Below are 25,796 nucleotides of genomic sequence, written 5' to 3'. Positions count from 1 at the left end.
GATTCAAATAAACACCTTCAGTAGTTAATCTGTATTCATTCTCCAGCTTGTCAGACTTGTTTACACAGCTAACCAAGCCTGTCTGTGTGCTTTCATGGTCTGTTATTACAAAGATAGCCACTGTCTTCCCAGTGTCCCTCACACTGTGTTGTCTGCATTTCAATGCCAAATTTGCATGTCTGTTATACTCATTATAAGCATCAAACTTGTTAATTGTCTTTCATTCTTTTGTCTAACCAAATGAAAGATGTCAAGACATGTTGGGGGCTAATTTGAATGACAGGCAAAGCTACAATGTGTCCAAGACTTGAACTAAACAATAAGCTTGTGACATGTTGCACTCTTTGCTCATTATTCAAAACATAGGGCTGCTCATTTTTGTTCAAGTTTGTTTTGTGTGTCTGTCTCATCATGGCTCTCTTTGTCACAGCCTATGAACTACTCGAACCCTGTCTACGCGAAGATCTACCTGGACGGCCAGAACTGTCGGAAGCCAGTCATCAACATTGATGAGCGGAGAGAGCTACTCCCAAAGAAACTAGAGGGCGCTATTCGAGAGACTGCCGCATAGCCTGACTTTACGCTTTCTACTCCTTTTTTACGTCCGTGTAAAAAGTGTAAAAAACAAAAAACAAAAATAAACAAATGGAGGGGGATAAAGACAAGATTTTTTGTATTTCCTATCAGGTTGGGATAACTCATTTAGGTTTGTTTTGACATCAGCATTACCTCTGTGTCTCTGTGTTCACAGCCCTGGACGTAATATTTGTCTGTTATATTTGTTTCTGTTTTTATTTTCTCTGTTTGTTACTTGTTTTTTTTTTTTTAATGGACATACGTATACTGCATTATATATGATGTTGATATAAGAAGCTGCTCATTTGCAAATTACCTTACTTATATAAGTAAACCACAGTAGCAAATGAAATCTATTCGGTTTTTCATGTTGTGTTATGAAATTAGCTTTTGCTATGTGGGACAATAACTTGCTTTCATGGCTTCCTGTAACTGCAGTTTCTACAAGGGTTATTTTACTTTGACAACAGCACTTGTTTAATTGTGCTCTGTTGTGTTATACTGAGAATTCAAAGCAAATGTATTTTTTTTGTCTCAAATGTTTGGTCACATATCACTTTTTTCCCGTTTAGCTTTTCCTTCATCCACATGCTTTTTTGTTTAAACAATGGCTGTGGTCATGGTTCGAACGACCTCGCTATAGCCAAGCTGTTGTGGTCCAGCTGTGTTGAATGAACAAACACACAAACAAACCAACCTCTGTTCAGTCTCCAATGCATTGTTTGGCTTTGTCCAGGATGATATAAAAAAGAAGAAATGCTGCATAAATCCCACGTTTATATCCAGTCCAGTCAAGGGATATTTTTAAGCAGATTCAGTTTTACACTGTCATGTGTTTTCTCTCTCTCTCCCCCTAAGCCTTTAAACCGGTGTGATGCCATAGAAAAAGCTCAAATACATTGTTAATGGAAATGTACAGCGTCCATAACGATAACTGACTCTTTTGATTCTTTTGGTGTCAGCCATCAGCCACCTTGGAAATCAGCCTGTTAAAAATGAGCACATGTGAATAGTATGTTGAGACATCTAGACTGCTCCAAATGTCCCCTAATGGCTCAAAGCGACTGGAACCCGAGAGTATTCTCTACATAATGACTGCTTGTGTAAGTGAAAGTATCTGCTTATATCCAGCACAGTGTTTCACCCATCCACCATACGCTTAGGGCTGAGCTACACCAGGCACGTAACTGAAGCGTTCTGTTCGTGTTGTGTCTGCTGCAACAATTAGCTTCCACTATACAATCAATGGATGTAGCTACACCAGACGTGATAGCGGTGCGTACGTTCGAAAAAAAATAGACCATTTGTCTAAAATGGATCTTACGCGTTGTGAACGGAACGCTTCAGTTACGCGCCTGGTGTAGCTTCCCTGTTACTACACATTAAGATTACTTGGAGAGGACTTGACATGACCTTACTGTTACATGGCAATTTTAGAGTATTATATATGAAGTCATTTCATCTGCTCCTCCAGAAAGAAAGGCGGATGAACAGAACAGATTTTATAATTTTGTATTTGATTTGTATGTCGTTTGGCTGCTTGTATTTTGAAGAACTGTATTAAATGTAAGTACTTTTATATATAAAAAAGTGAATCAATATAAAATAAAGGCATTTTATTTCCATTTCACATCCTGTGATCTTTCTTGCTAAAAATCTGTGTCAAGTGTGATACAATGCCAATCAAATTCACAAAAACATTCATGCCAACCTATCAGACCATAAATGGAACTGGCTAAATTACATAATCGGCAAATAACATTGTATCAGAAGAGATAACTAGAAAGATGGAAGATCCAGGGTGAAAGATTCATCATTACAGTCTGAAAACCTGTAATTTCTCTTGCTGTTTTGTGTTTGTGTTGTTTTGTGTGTGAAAGTGTATTTTTATTCACACATACTGTACATACCATCCTTATGCTACTTCTTTGCCTGGTATATTTCTGAGTTAATGAAATTGGTACTATGTCAGACTATCCATCGGATTGGTGCAGTAACACAAGTAGTGTGAAAGAAAGGAACATCTCTGTTCTACCATTCCAACTCAAGGTCTATCTGCAGATGGTAGAGTAAGACTATTTTGTGACATATTAGTTCAGTCACATTTGTCCAAAATGCCTAAATGAGCCAGAGCCAATAGTGTATATTCATGTGGTGCTAATATTACCAAGATAATGCTGTCCTGCTTCAACAGAAAGGTCGCTGGTCTCAACTACTGCTGTCTACTTCTGCCTGCAGTGACTGAGAAGTGCTTGAGAGTTATGAGGGCCTCTCCTAGCGGTCAGCCTAATGAAAGTCAATAATGTTGTGAGGAGGTCTGGAGAGGTTTACTGCCTTGGATGGGCTGGATGAAGTAGTTAAGAATTAAAATAGCCGCCTGTCCATTACTCACAGAGAAAGACAGAGAGAGAACATAAAATGATGTGATGCATAATGCAACCAGTTCAAGATGAAGGACCCATGGCCTTGGCGAGGGATGGTAGGTAATTGGTAAGAGCAATAATAGTTCCTGTAAGACTATTGTACATGTATAGAACTTGTCATCACCTTTCATCTGATGAATACTGCAGTTTAAACTCTGACCTGACGCCACTTTTTGAATAGCTTTTGTAACCTATGGAATAAAGGCTTATGGTTTCCCTATAGAAAATGTACCTTCACCTTCATTCCGACTGAGCTGGCTATATATACCGCCTGTGCAATTTCTCCTCTTTACCTGCCAGTAGGCTTGAGTACTCTCTTAAACATGCACAGGTCTAAAAGCCTGCTGGGTTCATTTTACTGGATTCAGGTGTCAGTCGCTCAGCCTCCATGAGTGATTAGGGCTGTGGGAACATAGGGCTGACCCCCTTCCTTCCACCTCCATGTCCTTCTAGCACTATCTCCTTCGATCACACCTTGACTACTATTTAAACTTCTGCACTCTCGTCCTCTGGTAGTAGTACTTTGTTATAGCAGTGTTATTGTTACCTCCTTGGCTATGTGTCGCTTGAATGCTATGGTTGGTGGATGGGGCGTGATACCGTCCGCTCTGGGGTCTACTGAGGCCATCCGAGCCTCCTCACATGAACCGTCCTCGAGGCTCACTGACGTCTGTTTTGGAGACTTTTGGAGCACAAAGAGAGGAGAGCGGGAGGCCATATGTTTTTTTTTATTTATAGCAGAGTTTATTCTCTCTGTCCCCTGCATAAATCCATACACAAGAAGCCAGGGACGAACATTAGGTTTGCGAAGATTAAACCCAAAACAAGAGTTGGCAATAGGGTGAGATAATTGCTCTTGATAAGTACGGGAACATCAGACAGTGCCAGTTTTCTCTAATGCACTGGGCCTCTGAGGTCAAACCAATTTATTGACATGAAAACAAGGGTGGTAGGTCATTTTATTTTCCTCCTAATCTCACTCTTTCACTTACTTTTCTCTCTCTCTCTCTCTCTCTGCTATTCTGTTGTATTAATTACCTATCATTTATATCATTTCTGGGTGGTATTATGGTTAAGACGTTTAAATCCTCATACTTTGGTGACATTATCTAAACTGAATCCTCACACAAGTGATTTTAATCCTATTAATGAATTAACAAGGCTAAAGCTGAAGCACACTCTCGCGTGCAAACACACACACACACACACACACACCATTCTGGCATTTTGCTTTGGTTGATTGAATTATCAAATTATTTCTCATCTATTGGATTGTAAGCAAAACTGTGTGGTACGTTTGGATTAGTGTCATTGTTCGTTTTTCCAAGTGACAGACACAACAAGAACACATGATACATTTTTAATTGCTCTGTTCTGAGGAAAACTGTGCTGTTTTAAGAAGGAATTATTAGCACGGAGACAGATAAGGACAAGACACTCCATCCAGTCAAATATGATCATTAACATCAACTCATCAGCATCATATTCTTCGGAAGTAAATGCGTCTCTATTGACAACAGCTCCTTTGGTCCTCTCTGTGCTAGGCAGATGCGTTTCTAATTACGCTGTTCACTGATTCCTCCACAGCTAGCTGCGCAATCTTAATCAAAGAGGGCTTTGAGAATATACTTTTAATGTTTCCTCGTTTCTTTCTCTCTTAATATCATCCTGGTATTATATTTAGGAAAAGTCACAAGCAAAATAATTACCAACCAAGATTTGGAGCCCTGAACGTCCCTGCCTGTTTCTCCGCTGATGAGAAGTGCTACCTCAGAAGGTCTTTGTGCATTTGACTAATGGTAATGAGAGACGGTAAATAAGGCAGGACAGTTATTAATATAATTACCAGGACAGGCAAACATTGCCACAGAGGCAGCCTGCGCTATACACTTTTTTAATTAATTACTAGGAATCCAGGAGTGCAGTCAAGGACAGCCACCACTTTTACCTAAGATGACGTCTAACAGCTACAGGGTTATACCAGATGACGTCTAACAGCTGCAGGGTTATACCAGATGACGTCTAACAGCTGCAGGGTTATGGTCAACCAGATGACATCTTACGGCTGCAGGGTTATGGGTAACCAGATGTCATCTTACGGCAGTAGGGTTATGGTTAACCAGATGACGTCTAAGGCAGCAGGGTTATGGGTAACCAGATGACGTCTAACGGCTGAAGTGTTATGGGTAACCAGATGACGTTTTACGGCTGAAGGCATATGGTTAACCAGATAACATTTTACGGCTGAAGGGTTATGGGTAATCAGATGACGTCTAACAGCTGCAGGGTTATACCAGATTATGTCTTATGGTAGTAGGGTTATGGGTAACCAGATGACGTCTTACGGCTGCAGGGTTATGGTTGGCATGTGGTGTGATGAATGATGAATGATGTATAACAACCTAGTGTACAGTCATCACTTGTTATGTGCCAATAACTCTGAAAATTGGATTAGGTGTGTGTGTGTGTGTGTGTGTGTGTGTGTGTGTGTGTGTGCGTGTGAGTGTGAGTGTGTGTAGGGGAGGGTGGGGGTGGGGTACTAAAAATATTCTCCTTTGAGGAACACCAAGTGTGTAGTCAAATATCGAAAAGTGGTGGAGGTGGGGGGGGTTGAAAGTGACAAATGATGGCAATTCATCGAAGCTTCTATTAGCAATAAAGGCTCCAATAATCATGACATCTAAGGATGTCTGCCATTGATTAAATAATGCAGCTGGCTGATTTTTATTCCTAATGTGAAATTTGAAAATTGTGTAAAAAGGAACGTCGCCTGGGCAGGACCCCGAAATATTCATTACGACAATCAATATTGTGGTCGGGGCGCAGTGTGATATCGCTCTAATGTTCTCCACTTGCTTGCACATGCCTGATTGATGCTCTTCATTTTACCCCTCCTCAGTCAGCATTAGGATTGGCAATAAAAGAAGCCAAGTTCATCCAATATGAACAAATGGGGAGAGGGCTATGAATATGTATTATTCCACAGGCTCAGAGGCATGAGTGGAGGATTTGGTTACAAGAACACACAGGGGGTGTGAAAGGTCAACTTGTGTTCCTGCTGACCGTGGGGTTCATGATTGTGTGATCATGACACGGACGCCCACACTGTGAGAGCAAGGGTGCAGAAAACATGTGCAGTCTCTTCTCATGGGGAAATAACAGCATTGTGGAAGGTTATGTTTCTCCTCCTCTGTGTTTGAATATGACAGAGTGATTATATGGACTTATTCCACTGCTTGGTTGGATTTCCCATTGCCCTACGTAATTTAGAACGACAATTAACCGTATGTTTTCTGCACACCTATGAAGTAGATACATTTTTTTGGCCGTATCACACTAGTATATTAATTCGCCAAACTCATTGTGAAGTTTAAGTGAACTGGCACGTTGGATCCGAGCTGTAAAATGCAGACGTTCAGAACATAACAACATTGTAGCATATGACAAGGTCCGCTCCGCTTCGGGGCCGTTTTACAACCTCGACCATGCATTCATTTCTGTGAACAGACCACCGTGTTGTCCATTATCCCGTACATATTTTATGGTACTATTGCATAGTTCAATTTTACATTGCATGCCTTTATTCAGATTGAGATAGAAAAAAAAGTGGCGCTTCACCCTCGTTTCTGGTATCATGGTTGAAGCACGGACATAAATATTTAGTCTACATTAGTTAATCCAGTGTTTTTCAACCTTTTTTGTTCCAGAGCACACTTTTGACACTTAAAATGTCCCACGGCACACTAACATCCTGTGTGAAGAAAAAATAAACATACCATAGCCTAAAATTTCAAATAATACACAGCAATGGCCTTATTATTAGCCTAGAAATCTAGACGCGCCCCTAGCGGCAGCAAATTACATTTGCTGCCAGGGCTAGTCTAGCAACTCTCCGTTGGTTTGTGAGCTCCAGAAATCGAAACTTAATCAGGCCAATGAAATCGTGTCGTTAGGTGGGCTTAACATAATGATTGATGGCAGAGTTGCAACGGTTTGGCTTGAATTCCCTGCTACTTGAAAACAAATAAGATGGATGTTGCTGTTGGCGAACAGTGTGACACGAGTTAAGCTTTTATTAAGTTGGCAAACGTTTGAACTAGCCAACTAGCTCCGCTGGTGGGAAATGCATGGGATAGCGCTACCGCTGTCCTATTGCATGCAGAGGGAATTTGAAAGACAACTGATTATCCCGCCCCTCGTACTGAGCACTGCGAACGGTGAGTGCCCAGACCCTACATTTTAATGTGGGTCTGGCTCGTCAGGCTACCTTATTATGGCTTCTATGCAAGACCTGCTCAATAAAACAAGCGCCCTCTGTTTCATTTGTATATCTAATTTAATTGTTGTTATGAACTGGATATGTGATGATTCTGTGAATACTGGATATGGGGCCCCCGTTGTACAATGCCTGCATACCACAAATAGTGCAATCATACAATCAATGATAGCATGTGGTTATAAATTCTTTGATGCAACAGTTGCTTTTCTGGACCAGTGAGTGACATTTGGGTAATTTTCTGCGGCACACCTGATGATCTCTTACGCACACTAGTGTGCCCCGGCACAATGAAAAACACAGAGTTACAGTTTTTCTCAGTCGCTTTGGTGCTTTTCTCACATCACTATTAACATTTGCACAGAAGTTAGTGCAATTCTCAAAACAATTAGTGCAAACTGCAAAAACTAGTGGATGACCTGCAAAAGCACGTCACTTGCTCAAAATGGATAGTCCATTCCTTAAAAGCAGGTATTCATGTCAATGAAACTGTCAGTGTCATCAAAATGAGATGTCTTGACACCATCGTTTATGAACAAGATAGTCAAATGGCTTTGTCATGTTTTCATTATGACAGTTCTCTCAGTGTTTTCCAATGCAAAAAAAGGTCAGAACTCGGTGACACTACCTGAACATGCTCAAGACAGCACTATACAGTACTTGTACAGCCATTTGAAAACTACAGTAAAGTTACACATTGCTGTAGTTAGGTGAGTAAGTGAGTACAAGACACTGAATGCGTACATTTTTACTGTATGCTCTTTGCAATTCTACAGCACTGTGACAGAATTTGATAACTAGTTCAACAATTTTGTATGTAATGACTCAAGCAATGAAATGAAGACTATTCGTTTTATTGGGAACGACTATTCAGCATTCATAAGTATAGTTCATTTTGACTGACATGACATAAGCAAATGATAATGTTAAAAAACAGCAGAGAATTGTATGAAAGCAACTGATACATGTCCAAAAGTATTTGCAATTTGTTCAGAGGAAGGAGAAATTGCTACTATGATGTGCACAAATGACTAAATGTTGTGGAGGTCGAACTAATAGTTATGAGAATTTTCATTCTGATCTGAAAAAAGCACCAAAGCGACTGAGAAAAACTGTAATCCAAAGGGTTTAATATGACGTCGGTCCACCCTTTGCAGCTATAGCCTAACAGCTTCAACTCTTCTGGGAAGGCTTTCCACAAGGATAGTTTTATTTCTAACATTATTTTATCAACACAGACATTTACATCGATAGTCTGACGTTATAATTTATTTGCCTCGGGTGTACTGTGGAGTGGGTAAGGCTGTTTTTTAGTGGCAGGCTAGCACATACCATTGACTTGCGCTAGCCAGTGGTGGAGGAAGTACTGAAACTCAGTACTTAAGTAAAAGTACAAATACACAGAGAAATATTTACTTTAGTAAAAGAAAAAGTACCACAATGACAACCCTACTTAAGTAAAAGTAAAAAGTACCTGCTTTTAAATGTACTTTAAGTATTAAAAGTAAAAGTATTTGCATAATGATTTATATACTATATTCTAAAACGAAAAATCAGTATGGGCTGTGGCATTTTAATTAAGCTAGTTTTAGGTTATACTCGACTAGATAGTTTTAAGCTAATGCAATTGTGCTTACCATCTGTGGCCCAGTTTACATTCTGACCTACAATTCTAGAGACTGTAATTCTGGTTATCTAACTAGGGTGATCTGCTGAGTAATATCAGTCAGCAAAACACGAGAGCCTGAAGTTTAACGGGGTAGACAAGGGAAACGTCGGGTGGATCGTAATGCCAATTATGCTGACTGAACAGAAAAGTTGCTGAGAAAGGTGTCTTTATGATTAGGTTCAGACGCATAGACATTGAATGAACGCTCACATTACTACCCCCCAATTGTAGGCTATGCATCTTTATTTGATCACACACAATTAAGGAATATTTCCTAATCTGGAAAATGTTACGTTTTTTTCCGGCCACCGGTTCATTAATAGTCTACCATTCATTTGTGCCGCAAATGATCAGACGTGTGACAGAAGCATGGGCATAGCCTGTAACTTCGCTGATCCGCGGATAGCAATCTCATCGGAGAGGCCCTAACGCTGCATATAACAGACAGTGAAAGGCACAGAACACAGTTGCATGTACAGTGTAGCCATGGGTCTGGTGAATATAGCCTACCGAATGCAGATGGCTACAAGCTCACGCTTTGCCTGGTCTAAACTAGAAGCTTATGTTTCTAAGAATGCACGTAGCGCTCCAGAATCTTTGGTAGCAACCCCGCCCCCTGGTAAAACAAACGTGTTTGTCAGAGAGAAAAAAAAAATGATCATAAAATGTATTGTAAAAAGGAACGATGGTGTTGTAGAAATGTAGCGGCGTAAAAGTACAGATAATTGCTGTAAAATGTAACGAAGTAAAAGTCAAAAGTATGCACTATAAATTTTACTTAAGTAAAGTACAAATACGTGGAAAATGTACTTAAGTACAGCAACGAAGTATTTGTACTTCATTACATTCCACCACTGGCGCTAGCCTAGCACTTGCAAATTCTGCAACTAGAAGGACTATATGAAACCTGTTGAAAACGGTCTCCACTCGAAATTATGTGTTGATACTGTATGTCCAAAATCCTGAACCACCCCTTTTATACACTACTTCACCAAAAAAAGACACTAACTCCTATATGTCATTGGAACATCTTTCGCTATTTTTATGGTGCGCATTTGCATTTATCTTACCATTGTATCGACAAACTTATAGAACCTCACTTTTTTATATAACATACCAGGAGACACCACCCTTTGCATAAAATCTCATTCAACATTATTTCCTTAAGACTTAAGGAAATAAATTTAGCCTAGACATTTCTTGAGTTCCTCTCTTAAAGCAACACAATGTATGAATTATCCTTTTTGTCAGTTTTCAATGTACTTACATTAGTACCCATGTATTGCTAAGGGGATACCCAACAAAACTGACAAAAAGGGCCATGCTCCTACTCATGACAACAACAACGTTACAAAGGGCAATACCAGGCGCTCCAGACAGGCTTAGTCAATGTCAGAGTCTCCATTCTCTGTAGGCTACTGTAAATCAGTGTGTCATCAAAATGAGTTTGAAGCCGTTATTAAAGGTGTGGGTTTTTGAACATTCTAACTCTAATAAGATTCCGTTCCGCAACAATTGAAGGTTCTAAAATTCTTTATTGAATTCAATGAACCCAGATATTCTTTAGAATGCTCATTTCCCAACATTCCCATCACACCTTTAAACTACACAGGTGTTTCATTATGGTCCCTGGGTGAGCTGCACATGACATCATGGAGGCAGCTGTGGGGGATGCCTCCTTTCCCTTTCTCCCTCCTGACACACGGAGACCGAAGGCATTGACCACCTGTTGTCCTTCCAGAGTTACGATATGTTCTACCAGAAAGACTCAGTAGACAGAATAGAATCAGTTAACGATTTAATTAGTAAAGGAACGGCTTGGATGCAAGCATGATAGAGTCCTGAATAGGTAACAGTCTTTGGCGTAGGCCCCCGTCTCGGATCCGTCCAGCGATGAGCGGATCTCGTCTCCTGCCGATGGATGAAGGCAGGGGCGGGGAGCCTACCCCCCACGACGAGACGGGGACCAACTGGTGGCGGTGGCTGAAGGAAGATGTGGTAGGCAGACCGTGCCCGATGGACGTGGACTGCTGGCAGAGGTGGCTGGAGGGGAGGTGGAGGGGACGTCAAAGTCAGCGTACTGAGAAGCAGAAGCAGTGTTAGGTGGTACATATTTAAAGAGCCCACTGAATTCCTATAGGCTAGCGCTGATTGAATGAGTGAATGATCAGATTGCAGGGCTTTCCCGAAAGTAGGCAAAGCTAAGATTGGCTCCGTGTAAGCATGGGAGGAGTAAGCTACACTACGAGTCTTCCTAGTAGAACTTTCGCTGAAGCTATCATTTCTACCAGAAAGACTCAGTAGACAGAATAGAATCAGTTAACGATTTAATTAGTAAAGGAACGGCTTGGATGCAAGCATGATAGAGTCCTGAATAGGTAACAGTCTTTGGCGTAGGCCCCGTCTCGGATCCGTCCAGCGATGAGCGGATCTCGTCTCCTGCCGATGGATGAAGGCAGGGGCGGGGAGCCTACCCCCAAAAGGATGAGTGATGCCCGCCAGGGCGGTGACTCAGTAATCTGGTTCTGAGAGGAGCAGAGACATTAGTATACATACAAGATGAATTAAACAGCATGACTGGGCCGGGGTGAAGACGTTGTGCCAGGACGCCGACAGAATTTTAAAGTAGCTAGGTGTTAACCATAACCTAGGGTTGTAGTGGGGCCCGCAGCATGCTTTCACTTTAGTGGGATTTAGAAGCTTGACGAGCTGGGCAACCAGCGTCTAGGGCAACCTAGACCAATGCGGCGGCCGGGCAACCGGCGTCCAGGGCAACCTGGACCATAAGCACTTCACGATCTGGGCGCCCAGTGACTAGCGAGCTAGTACATCGTGACGAGCCAGGCCACCGGCATCCAGAGCAACCTGGACTTTAGTGCTTATCAAAGTCAAAGTCAAAGTCAGCTTTATTGTCAATTTCTTCACATGTTCCAGACATACAAAGAGATCGAAATTACGTTTCTCACTATCCCACGGTGAAGACAAGACATATTTTACCAATTTAGGTCCACAGACAAACATAACATTCAAGTAAACAAAAAGTAAGTAAATAAGTAATTAAAAAAGTAAGTAAATAAGTAAATAAGAGGGCACATATAATAATGAAAAAAATAAGAGCAGCAAAATGTGGTTGAAATTGTGCATAGACAGTCAATAAAAATACTAGTGCAAATTCAGGCCAATAAAAGGCTTGGGTAGTTCTGTTTGACCTAAGTAAAGTGGCAAAGTGAAAGTGGCATAGTGGTGCAAGTTATGTAAGAGCAGCAGAAGTGTTGTGTTTTCAGGACAACAACACCAGTTGTAAAGTGTACAAGTGTGCAAGTGTGCAAGTGTGCAAGTGGAGTAGTGCAGGCGGCCATTTTGGGTCCATTTTGCGAGCTGGGCAACCAGCGTCTAGGGCAACCTAGACAACGAGACGTGCCGGGCTACCGGCGTCCAAGGCAACCTGGACCATTAGCTGGGCAACCAGCGTCTAGGGCAACCTAGACCAACGTGACGGCCGGGCGACCGGCATCCAGGGCAACCTGGACCGAACTGGGCAACCAGCGTCTAGGGCAACCTAGACGAGCGTCACGAGCCGGGCAACCGGCGTACGACGCGACCTGAACCATGAGCTGGGCAACCAGCGTCTAGGGCAACCTAGACAGACATGACGGCCGGGCAACCGGCATCCAGGGCCACCTGGACCAAACTGGGCAACCAGTGTCTAGGGCAACCTAGACGAGCGTCATGAGCCGGGCAACCGGCGTCCAAGGCAACCTGGACAGTGAGCTGGGCAACCAGCGTCTAGGGCAACCTAGACCAACGTGACGGCCGGGCGACCGGCATCCAGGGCAACCTGGACCGAACTGGGCAACCAGCATCTAGGGCAACCTAGACGAGCGTCACGAGCCGGGCAACCGGCGTCCAAGGCAACCTGGACGTCAAAGTCAGCGTACTGAGAAGCAGAAGCAGTGTTAGGTGGTACATATTTAAAGAGCCCACTGAATTCCTATAGGCTAGCGCTGATTGAATGAGTGAATGATCAGATTGCAGGGCTTTCCCGAAAGTAGGCAAAGCTAAGATTGGCTCCGTGTAAGCATGGGAGGAGTAAGCTACACTACGAGTCTTCCTAGTAGAACTTTCGCTGAAGCTATCATGGATGTAATCAACAAAAGCCTGCTCTCCTGCCCAGCACCAAACAGGCAGGCGGCAGCGGGGCATTAAGGAGAAGGGGAAAAGCAGGCTAAAATAATTGCATTTCAAATGAGTTCAGAGATTTCCAGTCGCTTTTCAGGTTTGACAAATGATTTATTTGGAGAGACTGGGGGGGGGGGGGTAGGAGGGGTTGCCCAAGGGGGTGAAAATTGGATTTTTACTCTCCATTTCATTGCCAGTCTTTTGAGTGGACAATGATTATTTTCTTGTTTGGATTCTCTTTTTGGCCCTGGGGTGCCACAGATTTCAAAGAGCGCTTGTTTTGAGATCAGAGCTCCCTTCACAAACCTCCCCCTGCTGTTTAGGCTCTTTGAATGATGATGCTGCAGCCTCCTCTTCTCCCTCAGTGTGTGATGGAGAGATATTGTTATCCCTTTTTTGAAATCATAATGGGCAGATGTGACTAGACCCCCCCCCCCCAAAAAAAAAAAAAAAAATACATAGGCATAGGTGATCTCTTAAGGGCTGTGGGAATAATAGGCTCAGTTAGATCATTTTGATCTTAGATCACTCCAGTCTCCAGTTTGGTGTTTATAAGAATCCAAACTCAGTGGGCCCATAAGTGTCCATTTTGTTTTTTGTTTATATCTGGTATAATTTCATTCTCATAATAAATTGATGAGACTGAACTGACAACAACCATCAAGTCCGAGGCCAAGCTGAGTGAACAGTTTCAAACATAGACTCTGACTCCACTGGCTTTGTCAATGTCAAAATGCAGTGAACGTTTCGTATGTAAATGTAAATCAGGTTTATAGGCCAAATATATTTGCGTATACAAGGAATTTTGGTCTCTGCATTTATCCCATCCATGAATTAGTGAACACACAGAGCACACAGTGAACACACAGCGAGGTGAAGCACACACTAATCCGGAGCAGTGAGCTGCCTTGCTACAGTGGCGCTCGGGGAGCAGTGAGGGGTTAGGTGCCTTGCTCAAGGGCACTTCAGCCGTGGATGTGGACTTGGGAGATGTGGGCTTTTTCCTACTGGTCAGGGATCGAACCGGCAACCCTTCGGTTCCAAGCCCGAAGCCCTAAATAGTAGGCCACGGCTGCCTCGTTGTGGTAGCAACATGGCGGCAGCAACAACCAGTCTGTGCTATTGAGTGGTAATGATATTTTTTTGCTGAGTTGCTTCTGTTCTTATTCTGCCTACCACTGTGAAGTTGTATTATATGTTCTCACTCCGTTCCCTATTTTACTGAAAATGCTTTGATCACAGCCCTCGGCATGCTGCACTTAAAACAACATTAAACCAATTAGTGATGATTGCACAATGAATGTTAAGGGCACTTCTGTATATCCATAACAGCATTTGAAGAAGTAATCTGACTCTGTATTGACTACATTTGGTGTTAGTGAGTGGGGGTGCTCTCTGAATGTTATATTGCCTTTGTGATGCCAGCAGTAATACAACTCTAAAGGTGATGTGCAAAGTCAAGGATACAAGGATACAAGGATACAAGGAAGTTTATTGTCACATGCATATAGTTACTGGAAGTAAGAAATGCAGTGAAATTATGTCTGGTGTCAGCCTATTTGTGCATTAATGGGGGGGGGGGGTAAAAAGTGCAGTAGAAGAGGGGTTTAGTAGATTAAGTGGCAAGGGCTGCATAAAAAAAGGTGGGGGAGGATTGGGATTGGGTGGGGGGCACCAACAAGGAGCACCCAAGAGCAACAGGGGCAAGGAAAAACTCCCTTACCAAGGAAGAAACCTTGGGCAGATCCACGGCTCAAGGGGCTAACCCAACTGCCAGGGGTCTTGGTGTGTGTGTTGGATGGATGACAGGGGAGATGGGATAGTGTGCTGTGTATGTGGGGAGAGGGCAGTGTGCAATATGTGTGTTGGAGAAGCTTCCTCATGAGACAATGTGCTGTGTATTGGGGGGGGGGGGGGGGGGGGGGCAGTGTGCTGTAAGTATGTTGGGGATGTGTGTTGGAGAAGCTTCCTGATGAAATAATGTGCTGTGTATGTAGGGGGGGGGGCAGGGACTTACTATTGCAAGCAGAGTACTGTATGTAATGTATGTGAGTGATGACAGTGAAGATGTGTGTGTGGGCGGGAGGGGAGTGGAGCAGTGACTGTGTGTGTGTGTGTGTGTGTAGTGTGTAGGTGGGTAGGTGGGGGCAGTGTGCAGCAAGTATGTAGAGGAGGCTTACTGTAGCAAGCAGTGTGCTGTATGTATGTGAAGTGATGACAGTGATGATGTAAGTGTGTGTGTTGGGGGGGGGTCAGGGACTTACTATTGCAAGCAGAGTACTGTATGTAATGTATGTGAGTGATGACAGTGAAGATGTGTGTGTGGGCGGGAGTGGAGCAGTGACTGTGTGTGTAGTGTGTGTGTGTGGGTAGGTGGGGGCAGTGTGCTGTAAGTATGTAGAGGATGTGTGTTGGAGAAGATCCTGAAGACAATGTGCTGTGTATGTGGGGGGGGGGGGGGGGGGGGCAGTGTGCAGCAAGTATGTAGAGGAGTGCTGTATGTATGTGAAGTGATGACAGTGATGATGTAAGTGTGTGTGTTGGGGATGAGGGTGGGGGGGCAGAAAGGCTAGGCAATCAAGGACATGGGTAGATGGAGGAGAAATCAAAAATAATAAAAAAATAAAAATAAAAAAAAGTGTGCAAAAGTTGGAGAAAGTCAGATCTGTGTGTGTGTGTGTGTGTGTGTGTGTGTGTGTGTGTGTGTGTGTGTGTGTGTGTGTGTTTTGACGTGTGATGAAATAAGAAAATAAATAAAAGGTCTGTAGCATAGGGAGAGGGATGTAAAAGTGCTAAAAGTCTTGTAGGTGTGTGTAGGTGTGTGTGTGTGTGTGTGGGGGGGGGGGGGGGGGGGGTCATGAGTGCTGAGGAGTGAATGAGTGCAAAGTCAGTATAGTGTGAGTTCAGAGTTGGGAAATGTTTGAGAGTACTGAGGAGTGAATGTGTGCAAAGTCAGTATAGTGTGAGTTCAGAGTTCGGATGGCCTGGGGATAAAAACTTCTCCTGAGTCTCTCAGTTCTGGCTTTGTGACTACATAGGCGTCTTCTTGATTTCAGCGGTAGGAATAATCCATTGTTAGGATGAGAAGAGTCCTTCAGAATCTTTTGGGCTCTTAGGAGTACTCTTCTGGAATAGATATCTTGTAGAGCAGGGAGTTGAGTTCTTATAGTACGTTCAGCTGAGCGCACTACTCTCTGCAGAGTACTACAATCTCTAACTGTGGAGTTCCCATACCAGGTGATGATGCTACCAGTTAGAACACTCTCAACCGCTGAAGTGTAGAAGGCCTTCATGATGGATGTAGAAACTTTGAATTTCCTTAGCTGACGAAGGAAGTAGAGTTGTTGTCTGGACTTCTTCAGAACATATTGAGTGTTAACAGTCCATGTTAAGTCTTCAGTAATGTGGACACCAAGGTATTTAAAACTTGTGACTCTCTCTACAGGTTGCCCGCTGATCATTAGTGGGGTGTAACTGTAGTTCTGCTGCTGCCTTCTGTAATCCACTACCATTTCCTTGGTTTTATTGATATTCAGTGTCAAGCTGTTAGATTGACACCACTGTGCCACCTCATCAACCTGATCCAAGTAGAACTGTTCATTGTTGTTACTAATCAGGCCCAAGATCACTGTGTCATCTGCAAACTTGATGATGGAGGTATGACTACTGTTGGCTTTGCAGTCATGTGTGTAGATGTTGTACAGCAGTGGACTCAAAACACAGCCTTGGGGAGCACCAGTGCTGATGGTTAATGAGTCAGATGTCAGACCCCCCACTCTAACCACTTGTGAACGGTTGGTGAGGAAGTCAAATATCCAGTGACACAGGGTGGTGTTCAGTCCTAAGGCCTTCATCTTTGTGACCAAGGTGAGAGGTACTATTGTGTTGAATGCTGAACTAAAGTCAATGAACAGCATCCTCACATAATTCCCATTCCCCTCCTCCAGGTGAGTTAAGGTGGTGTGCATGAGGTTTGAGATGGCATCCTCTGTAGACACACATGAACTTTAAGTTAATTTAATTATAAGACAAATTCATTTTGGCAATGTAATACCATGTGTACAATTATATTGGTCAGCGCAATGCTCAAGTGTGTCCACACATAGATGAGGAAACACTCACTCAGCAATTCATTTCTGCAGTCACACCATGTCAGTGTAGCATTTCTTTTAAATATAGATGAACAATTCCCATTTAAAGTTAACCTCCATCATGCTCCTTTAGATGTTAAAAAGTGCTGCAAATTACTCATTTAATTTACTCATTTATTACCCATTTATGCTCGATTACACCCTGCACTGTGTCAATAAATGTGTGAATATTGCTATCACCATCTATTATGATGAACTGTGTGATTGCCACTGTACTGAGGTCTGTTTGCAATTAATCTACCCAGAAGTACCCAGAAGCCCACAACATGCTGAACGAACAGTTTGCAATGAGTATTGTAGTTTTCAAATTAAGAGTCCTGCGTTTCAGTTGTTTCTGAATAAGACCATAACAAATAAAAATGGCAAGGGTCACATCATGGCTCCTGATGGGCAATGAACGCTATTCAAGCAGACAGAAAAGCGCAACGTAATATCATCAAACATTCTTACTGAACACCCCAAGGTGGGGTTTTCACAAACCCACCCTGAGTCTTGACCTTCTACTCAGTTAAGGTGCTATGCTGCAGACTGCAGTGACATCAGACCCTCAGAGTGGATATTATGGGCTGTTGTCCACCTCATTATCACCATATGAGCAGTGCTTCATCTGCTTTGTGTGAGGAGCAAGACATAAGAGCAGAAATCCCAACCTGCAAAAAACTTTAGCCTAGGCCTACTTAATGTCTAGTCAGTACACCAAATAAGGTAGGCATAGAAATTGTGAAAATATGTAGATTTTGGTAGTTTTTTTTTTTCATGTAGCCTTGGCAACTAGCCATCTAGTAGGCTATAGGCCTGAACAATATGCACATGAATTGGCACTTAAACTCACCTCAACATGTCTTTTGCAATCATTTAACCCGGCATGGGCAATGCTAAAGTCACTGTTACTAACAGGGCAGCGTGCAAGACTAGGCCTATCATTATTCTTTACTCTTATGAGACAAGGTTAGCCTACATTTTCCTTTTTTTGAGGCACTGACTCTGCTATGACACTCCTGTTCCTATACACTGAACTGATTGATTAAGTTCGGGAGAAAAGAGATAAATTAAAGCCCACCTACACTGAAAACTGATTGGTTGATTTAGCGAAACATGCCAATCAGGATGCTCTCCGTCTTGGATGCTCTCAGGCACACACGTACCACCCCTCTCTCTCTCTCCCGTCGTGTGCGCGCTACACTCAGATGCACACGCGGTCTCACATGTGCACTCTTGATAGCTCACTCTAGATTCCGGGAGATTTGATCTAATTTGCGGGCGTCAGGGAGCCGCTATCAATATGCGGGAGACTCCCGGAATGTCCGGGAGACTTGGGATGTCTGTATGAGTGTGAGGAAACGCACTGTGGGGCATGTCAGTCTTCCACGGAAAACACTCATCATCTAAGGATTGGAAGTGGATTACAGAAGGCAGCAGCAGAACTACAGTTACACCCCACTAATGATCAGCGGGCAACCTGTAGAGAGAGTCACAAGTTTTAAATACCTTGGTGTCCATATTACTGAAGACCTAACATGGACTGTTAACACTCAATATGTTCTGAAGAAGTCCAGACAACGACTACTTCCTTCGTCAGCTAAGGAAATTCAAAGTTTCTACATCCATCATGAAGGCCTTCTACACTTCAGCGGTTGAGAGTGTTCTAACTGGTAGCATCATCACCTGGTATGGGAACTCCACAGTTAGAGATTGTAGTACTCTGCAGAGAGTAGTGCGCTCAGCTGAACGTACTATAAGAACTCAACTCCCTGCTCTACAAGATATCTATTCCAGAAGAGTACTCCTTAGAGCCCAAAATATTCTGAAGGACTCTTCTCATCCTAACAATGGATTATTCCTACCGCTGAAATCAAGAAGACGCCTATGTAGTCACAAAGCCAGAACTGAGAGACTCAGGAGAAGTTTTTATCCCCAGGCCATCCGAACTCTGAACTCACACTATACTGACTTTGCACACATTCACTCTTCAGCACTCTCAAACATTTCCCAACTCTGAACTCACACTATACTGACTTTCCACTCATTCACTCCTCAGCACTCATGACCCCCCCCCCACACACACACACACCTACAAGACTTTTAGCACTTTTACATCCCTCACCCTATGCTATAGACCTTTTATTTATTTTCTTATTTCATCACACGTCAAAACACACACACACACACACACACACACATATCTGACTTTCTCCAACTTTTGCACATCTCCATAGAACTTTTTATTTATTATTTTTGATTTCTCCTCCATCTACCCATGTCCTTGATTGCCTAGCCTTTCTGCCCCCACCCCACCCCCATCCCCAACACACACACAAAAAACACACACTTACATCATCACTGTACACACACATACAGCACACTGCTTGCTACAGTAAGCCTCCTCTACTTGCTGCACACTGCCCCCCCCCCTCCCTACATACACAGCACATTGTCTTCAGGATCTTCTCCAACACACATCCTCTACATACTTACAGCACACTGCCCCCACCTACCCACACGCACACTACACACACACACACACAGAGTCACTGCTACACTCCCCTCCCGCCCACACACACATCTTCATCACTCACATATATCATACATACAGTACTCTGCTTGCAATAGTAAGTCCCTTCACCATACTTGCAGTACACTGCCACCCCCCCTCTCCCCCAATACACAGCACATTGTCTCATGAGAAGCTTCTCCAACACACATATTGCACACTGCCCTCTCCCCACATACACAGCACACTATCCCATCTCCCCTGTCATCCCCCCAACACACACACCAAGACCCCTGGCAGTTGGGTTAGCCCCTTGAGCCGTGGATCTGCCCAAGGTTTCTTCCTTGGTAAGGGAGTTTTTCCTTGCCCCTGTTGCTCTTGGGTGCTCCTTGTTGGTGCCCCCCCCCCCCAATTCCAATCCTCCCCCACCTTTCTTATGCAGCCCTTGCCACTTAATCTACTAAACCCCTCTTCTACTGCACTTTTTACCCCCCCCCCCCCCCACTTTGCACAAATAGGCTGACACCAGACATAATTTCACTGCATTTCTTACTATAATGTACTATACTGTAACTATATGCATGTGACAATAAACTTCCTTGTATCCTTGTATCCTTGTAAAGGCGATGATGAGAAGAGAGTCTCTTGTCATGTGCAAACAGACTAAGGGCCTTAATCAACTTCTCCAGCTCCATGTGGTCCATGTGGTCCGCTCCATGTGGTGTCTGTCTCAGGCTTGCATGTGGACAAAAATAGTAGCCTATAGAGTGCTCCACCAGGCCCTTCACACTAGCTGCACACACTAAGATAGACTAGTTTCAAACAAACACTAATTTCCTTTCCTCCTCTGATACTCATAATGTGAAATATATCTTCCATGTCCCATTTCTACTTTCCGCATGTGTACATGCAGGTCCCCTAACTGCTGTCAAATGGTTGACAAAATATGTGTTTAATTATTTGTTTGTTTTTACCCAAAATTAATCACCAGTATGTAGTAAGAAACAAATACAGAGGCGAAAGTGTAGCCTATTTACACTTTTTAGTTGTATTTTACACAGTATCCACTCTGCAGCTGCTGCATTGGCCATACAGGTCTTTTTAATCCACATTATTACTCTGGTGGGCCTACTGCAAAATACGCTGAGTCATTCTAGCATGGCTGACCTTGCTGTTTGTTAAGGCACACAGCACAATGTCATGCATAATAAATTTAAACTCGTCAATGTGTGAAGCATTTTTAATTAGGCTCATAACAATGCAGTGACATCATGTTAATTCACTAAAACTGTTTTTTTTTTTTCACTTTTCTTTTCCCAACACACCTTCAGGAAAGACAAAAGTAGGGGGGAAGTGTGTGTGTGTGTGTGTGCTGCAGACTTTCTATTATGACAAAGCATACAGTATACAGCAGAGACATACAATCTGCCTAAGGGCCTTCCTCAGTGCTCATAAAGGGCATGCAAGGACACCGAGGCTGAACTTCCAGACTAAAAACACTCTTTGGTTGTAAATATTATTTTTTTCTTGACGTGTGTGTCTGTTCATGCGTTCCATTCGGTAGGCTGTACACAGAACATCTGAATCCTCATTTCTGACACATTCATAGATTTTCAGCTCTTTGTGGAGGAAAGAAACCCAAGATCAATGGTATTGCGCACTGTCTACGCATGTGTATTAAGTGCTGGTGTTGTTGGATGTCTGAAACCCAATTGGCAGGTACCTTGAGCCCATGGGTGGAGGCTACGTAACGCTTGAGGGCTTGGGAGTTCTTTCTCCTCATTAAACTGCCCACGTCTTCCAGCAGATAGATGCCGTGCCCACAGCTCACCTGACAAGTCTGTTTCTATTACTTCTCATAGCAGAATGCCTACCAACTGGAAAGGTGATAAAAAAAATATATAATAAAGCTAACTAAATAATGGCACTTTATATTTCTTTTCTTTCAATCTATTTAAAGTAATCACGCTTTGCTTTATAACGTATTAGTGTAATGTAACAAGATAACATCATATCAATTTATATTACTAATGAGACAAGATGAGAATAGATCTATGATAAAAGTTATTTTTTAAAAGTCATGTTGTTTTACTTTCCCCAGAAAGTTTCAGAAACATTTTGAATCCAGAATGGCATGGACATGTCGTGGGCATATGGAAGATGTCATATGCTTTCATGCATTATCCTGACATATTGCTTTCATTGATATTACTATGTCATACCTGAATTATATGACACTTTATGTGAGGCTGTAGGTATATGATGTATATTATGTCACATTTCTAGTTATAGAATCTCACATTGGCAGAGCTGTCAAGACAAGTATAGATATGGTGGCAAGACGACATTATGAGACCTAAAGTGAAGCGTTGTCATGGCAATATGTGGCATATGCCCAGACATGGAAATGTCTGAAATGACAGGACTTCTTCAACAAACATTACTGGTGACCTCTACCTTTTCCAACGCACCTGTCCCAAAAGAGAGGCATGCAAAAGTGCTTCTGAACTGAATATGCCCAGACATGGAAATTACATGCTTGTGTCAATCCTTAGAGTGCCAGATAAATTTTACTAAACTTTCTGACTTTTTGCCCTTCCTCTCCGTGGAGGTGGCAGACATTGTCAGCAGCATGAGATTGAGCTGAAATGCATGGGAAGGTCTGGCAGCATCCATCCAGACATATCCCTGGCTCTTGTCAGGTACATGAAGTGCCTGGCCATCTTCCACCGTGGGGCGAGTGGACAGCCGACAAAACAAAGGAAAACATCTTCATTGTTTTCGAGGCACTTCAAAGCAGCAGCCAGACGCCCCGATCGTTGTTTGCCACGGCCTCCAGACAAAAGAGCTTTCCTCCGGCCCACGGCGTCTCTAGACGCTGCGGTCAAAACGCAGCCTGTGAGTGTGGTTCACCTTCATGCCCGTTGACATGAGTTATCGCTAGATAAAAGGATCTCAGCTCACAGAGTTGACAGCCTACCAAAAAAGAAAAAAAAACACTGGAGGCAATGGAGACAGAGAAATAGGTGCCTAGAGCTCACGGAGGGAAAATGCTTTACGTCTGCTCTATGGCATAAAGCAGGAGTTTTCATCCAATGGTCCACAGCCCACTGGTGGCCTGTGAAGACATTGGCAGTTCTCCCAAAACCTTGCATGTACAATGTGGTCTCAATGGGAGAATCACTATATTTCTATTATTATTTATATTTTGCTCTCAGATTGCCTTCTTAGGGACTGTTAGTTATTTATTGAAGGGGCCACCGGAGGAAAATAGGGGAGGGTCATGTCTTTTTATTTTTTGTTGAGGGGAGGGTCACCCAATTTTTTTTTGTCTAGGAGGGGGGTCACCCAACTTTTGTATTCATGAAAACAGCACAAAGTCAAAGTGGCTTGTTTGATTGTTGATTTCTGTCGCCATATAACATTCTCTTTCGTTCCATAGCTGTCAACATTGAACATCGAAAATAAGGGAGATTTCCCGGGTTTCTCACCCAAAATACGGGAAAATGTCAACATTCGTCCCCAATAACGTTGGAAGGGTTGGAGCAACAAAGTAGCCTACTTTATTCACGCCTAACAGCCTATATTCATTTGATCAACTTTATACAGCCCTAAACAGGCTAAATGTACCTTTGGTTTACTTTTAGTTTACCGTGTAGCCCTACTTTATACAGTGTGGATGCTTAACATAGTAAAACATACTTGTGCTTCATTCATCCACACATCCAGCTCCTAACTATTTTACAAGCATTTACAAGCATCGCTGTCATTCTCTCTCCTGCGCAAACAAAAATGTGTTACGTTCCAATTAGCAGTGCGAAATTTTGCTTCATAAAGTGAACAAATACATTTGTTTTTTTTTCATATAAATAGCCAGTTTATGGTCTACAGTGTAGAGTAGGCAAGTTATGGTAGGCCAACTTGGAGTGAATATACAAACAGGGAAAATCTTTGTCTACACATAGCTGAGTAGCCTGATGGTATACAGGCAGGTGTGCACGTAGACATACGGCCGAACACGGCAAGCGTCAATGAATCGTGCTCTCACGACAACCACGCCGTTAACTTAAATAGGTTAACATCACTCTAAGTTTGCATTCAAGCAAGCAAAACGATGATTTGAAGACATCTGTTTCGCTGGAAGGGCAAGGGGGTAACAACAGGACAACACAGAGACAGGCCAGATGGCAGGACTAATGTTATGAGATATGGGATATTCTACGGGAAAATATTAAAACGGCAAGACAGCGGGGGAAAAGTTAAGTTGTGATTAAGTTGTGATAAACCCGGAAAAAGTTGGCATGTTAGGTAGCCTATGTTTCTGTCCCTGTGATTATTTGTGAAATTGTGCAAACAGCCTTTTCAAGTCATTTGAGATGGAAGGAGTGGTAGCATGCAAGCTCCCAAATTGATGCTCGAGAAATGGAGTTTTGGATAATGTTCAGCTTCGGCAGCTTTACAATGACTGAGGAAGCCTAGAGACGAGTCGATAGCAACCAGTTCATGTGTTGAATTTGTTATTACCCAATGTGCTTTGTTGAATGGTCTCAATGTATTATTGTATTATTTCATGTGAATACTATTTACTAGAGGAGTAACTTAATTGCAAGTAGGCTAATGCAGTTATGCAGGAAGTGTGCATTTAGTGTCCATGCTTATTGTGTTTCCTTTCCACAACAATGTTAGTGAGTAAATTTACTGAAATGGCCACCATCTTGGTGGAGTGTGATGTGTAAGATCAGAAAGCAGAGGTTGAATAAGAATGTTAGCCTGTGTCAGCGTGTTTTCATAGCGCAAAGAAGCGCGGGCGGAAGACATTGATGATCGGTCGGGGAGGGTCATGTCTTTTTTGGAAATTCTGTTGGAGGGTCATTGAAAAATTTCTTGCAGGCAAGGGAGGGTCATGCAACTTTTGACTGAAGCACTGAAAATCCCTCCGGTGGTCCCTTTTATAAATAACGAACAGTCCCTTAGTCATATTGGTGGTGCCTGGGTCACAGTCGGTAATGTCAAATAATGGTGTTGGGGTTAAACAGGGCATAGTTGTGCTGTGTGTATCTAACCCAGGTGATGCTGGTCCTGATGCTGACCAGTCACATGGACGCTCAGTCCTTGCCCTTCTCTCTGCCCTCTGACCTCTGCACTCAGCCCTGCCTCCGCTGATGAGAAGCGCTACCTCAGAAGGTCTTTGTGCATTTGACTAATGGTAATGAGAGATGGTAAATAAGGCAGGACAGTTATTAATATAATAACCAGGACAGGCAAACATTGCCACAGAGGCAGCCTGCGCTATACACTTTTTAAATTAATTATCAGGAATCCAGGAGTGCAGTCAAGGACAGCCAGAACTTTTACCTAACTAGATGACGTCTAATGTCTGCAGGGTTATACCAGATGACGTCTAACAGCTGCAGGGTTATACCAGATGACGTCTTACAGCTGCAGGGTTATGGTTAATCAGATGACGTCTTATGCCTGGAGGCTTATGGGTAACCAGATGACGTCTAAGGCAGCAGGGTTATGGGTAACCAGATGTCGTCTTACGGCAGTAGGGTTATGGGTAACCAGATGACGTCTTACGGCTGCAGGGTTATGGATAACCAGATGACGTCTTACGGCTGCAGGGTTATGGGTAACCAGATGACGTCTAAGGCAGCAGGGTTATGGTTGGCATGTGGTGTGATAAATGATGAATGATGAATAACAACCTAGTGTACAGTCATCCCCCCATACCTGGACACTGAAGTGTGAGTGAATCACTTGTTATGTGCCAGTAACTCTGAAAATTGGATTAGGTGGGAGTGTGTGTGTGTATGTGTGTGTGTGTGTGTGTGTGTGTGTGTATACGTGTGTGTGGTGTGTGTGTCTGTGTGTGTATGGGTGTGTGTGTGTGTGTGTGTGTAAGGGTCCGGTGCCATGTGCTCCTTTGTTTGTTCCCCATGTGCTTTGTGTTTACCTGCCTGTCACCTGTCTTTGTCTCTGCCCCATCTCCTTATTTGGTCTGTGCTTCCTGTCTTGTTAGTTTTCCCTC

At 43.1% G+C, this 25,796-nt stretch overlaps 1 protein-coding gene and 1 long non-coding RNA gene across 2 annotated transcripts in view; one reads left to right on the top strand and one right to left on the bottom strand.

Moving 5' to 3' along the window:
• Positions 1–2,201, top strand: part of LOC121696640 (low-density lipoprotein receptor-related protein 1B-like) — a 329,232-nt gene extending 327,031 nt beyond the window's left edge. Inside the window, 1 exon segment of the mRNA XM_042077841.1 lies at positions 431–2,201. Within this exon segment, the coding sequence (XP_041933775.1) occupies positions 431–571 (141 nt within the window). The 3' untranslated portion in view covers positions 572–2,201.
• Positions 1,339–18,437, bottom strand: LOC121696656. The gene is made up of 3 exons (XR_006026320.1): positions 18,423–18,437; positions 3,992–4,013; positions 1,339–1,415 (listed from the first exon to the last, which is right to left on the bottom strand). It is a non-coding gene; the product is annotated as an uncharacterized LOC121696656 (long non-coding RNA).
• Between the last annotated feature and the right edge of the window lie 7,359 nt (positions 18,438–25,796).

Source organism: Alosa sapidissima, chromosome 2 (genome assembly GCF_018492685.1).
Source record: "Alosa sapidissima isolate fAloSap1 chromosome 2, fAloSap1.pri, whole genome shotgun sequence".
NCBI lineage: Eukaryota > Metazoa > Chordata > Actinopteri > Clupeiformes > Clupeidae > Alosa > Alosa sapidissima.
This window is presented reverse-complemented; position numbering and strand designations above follow the sequence as displayed.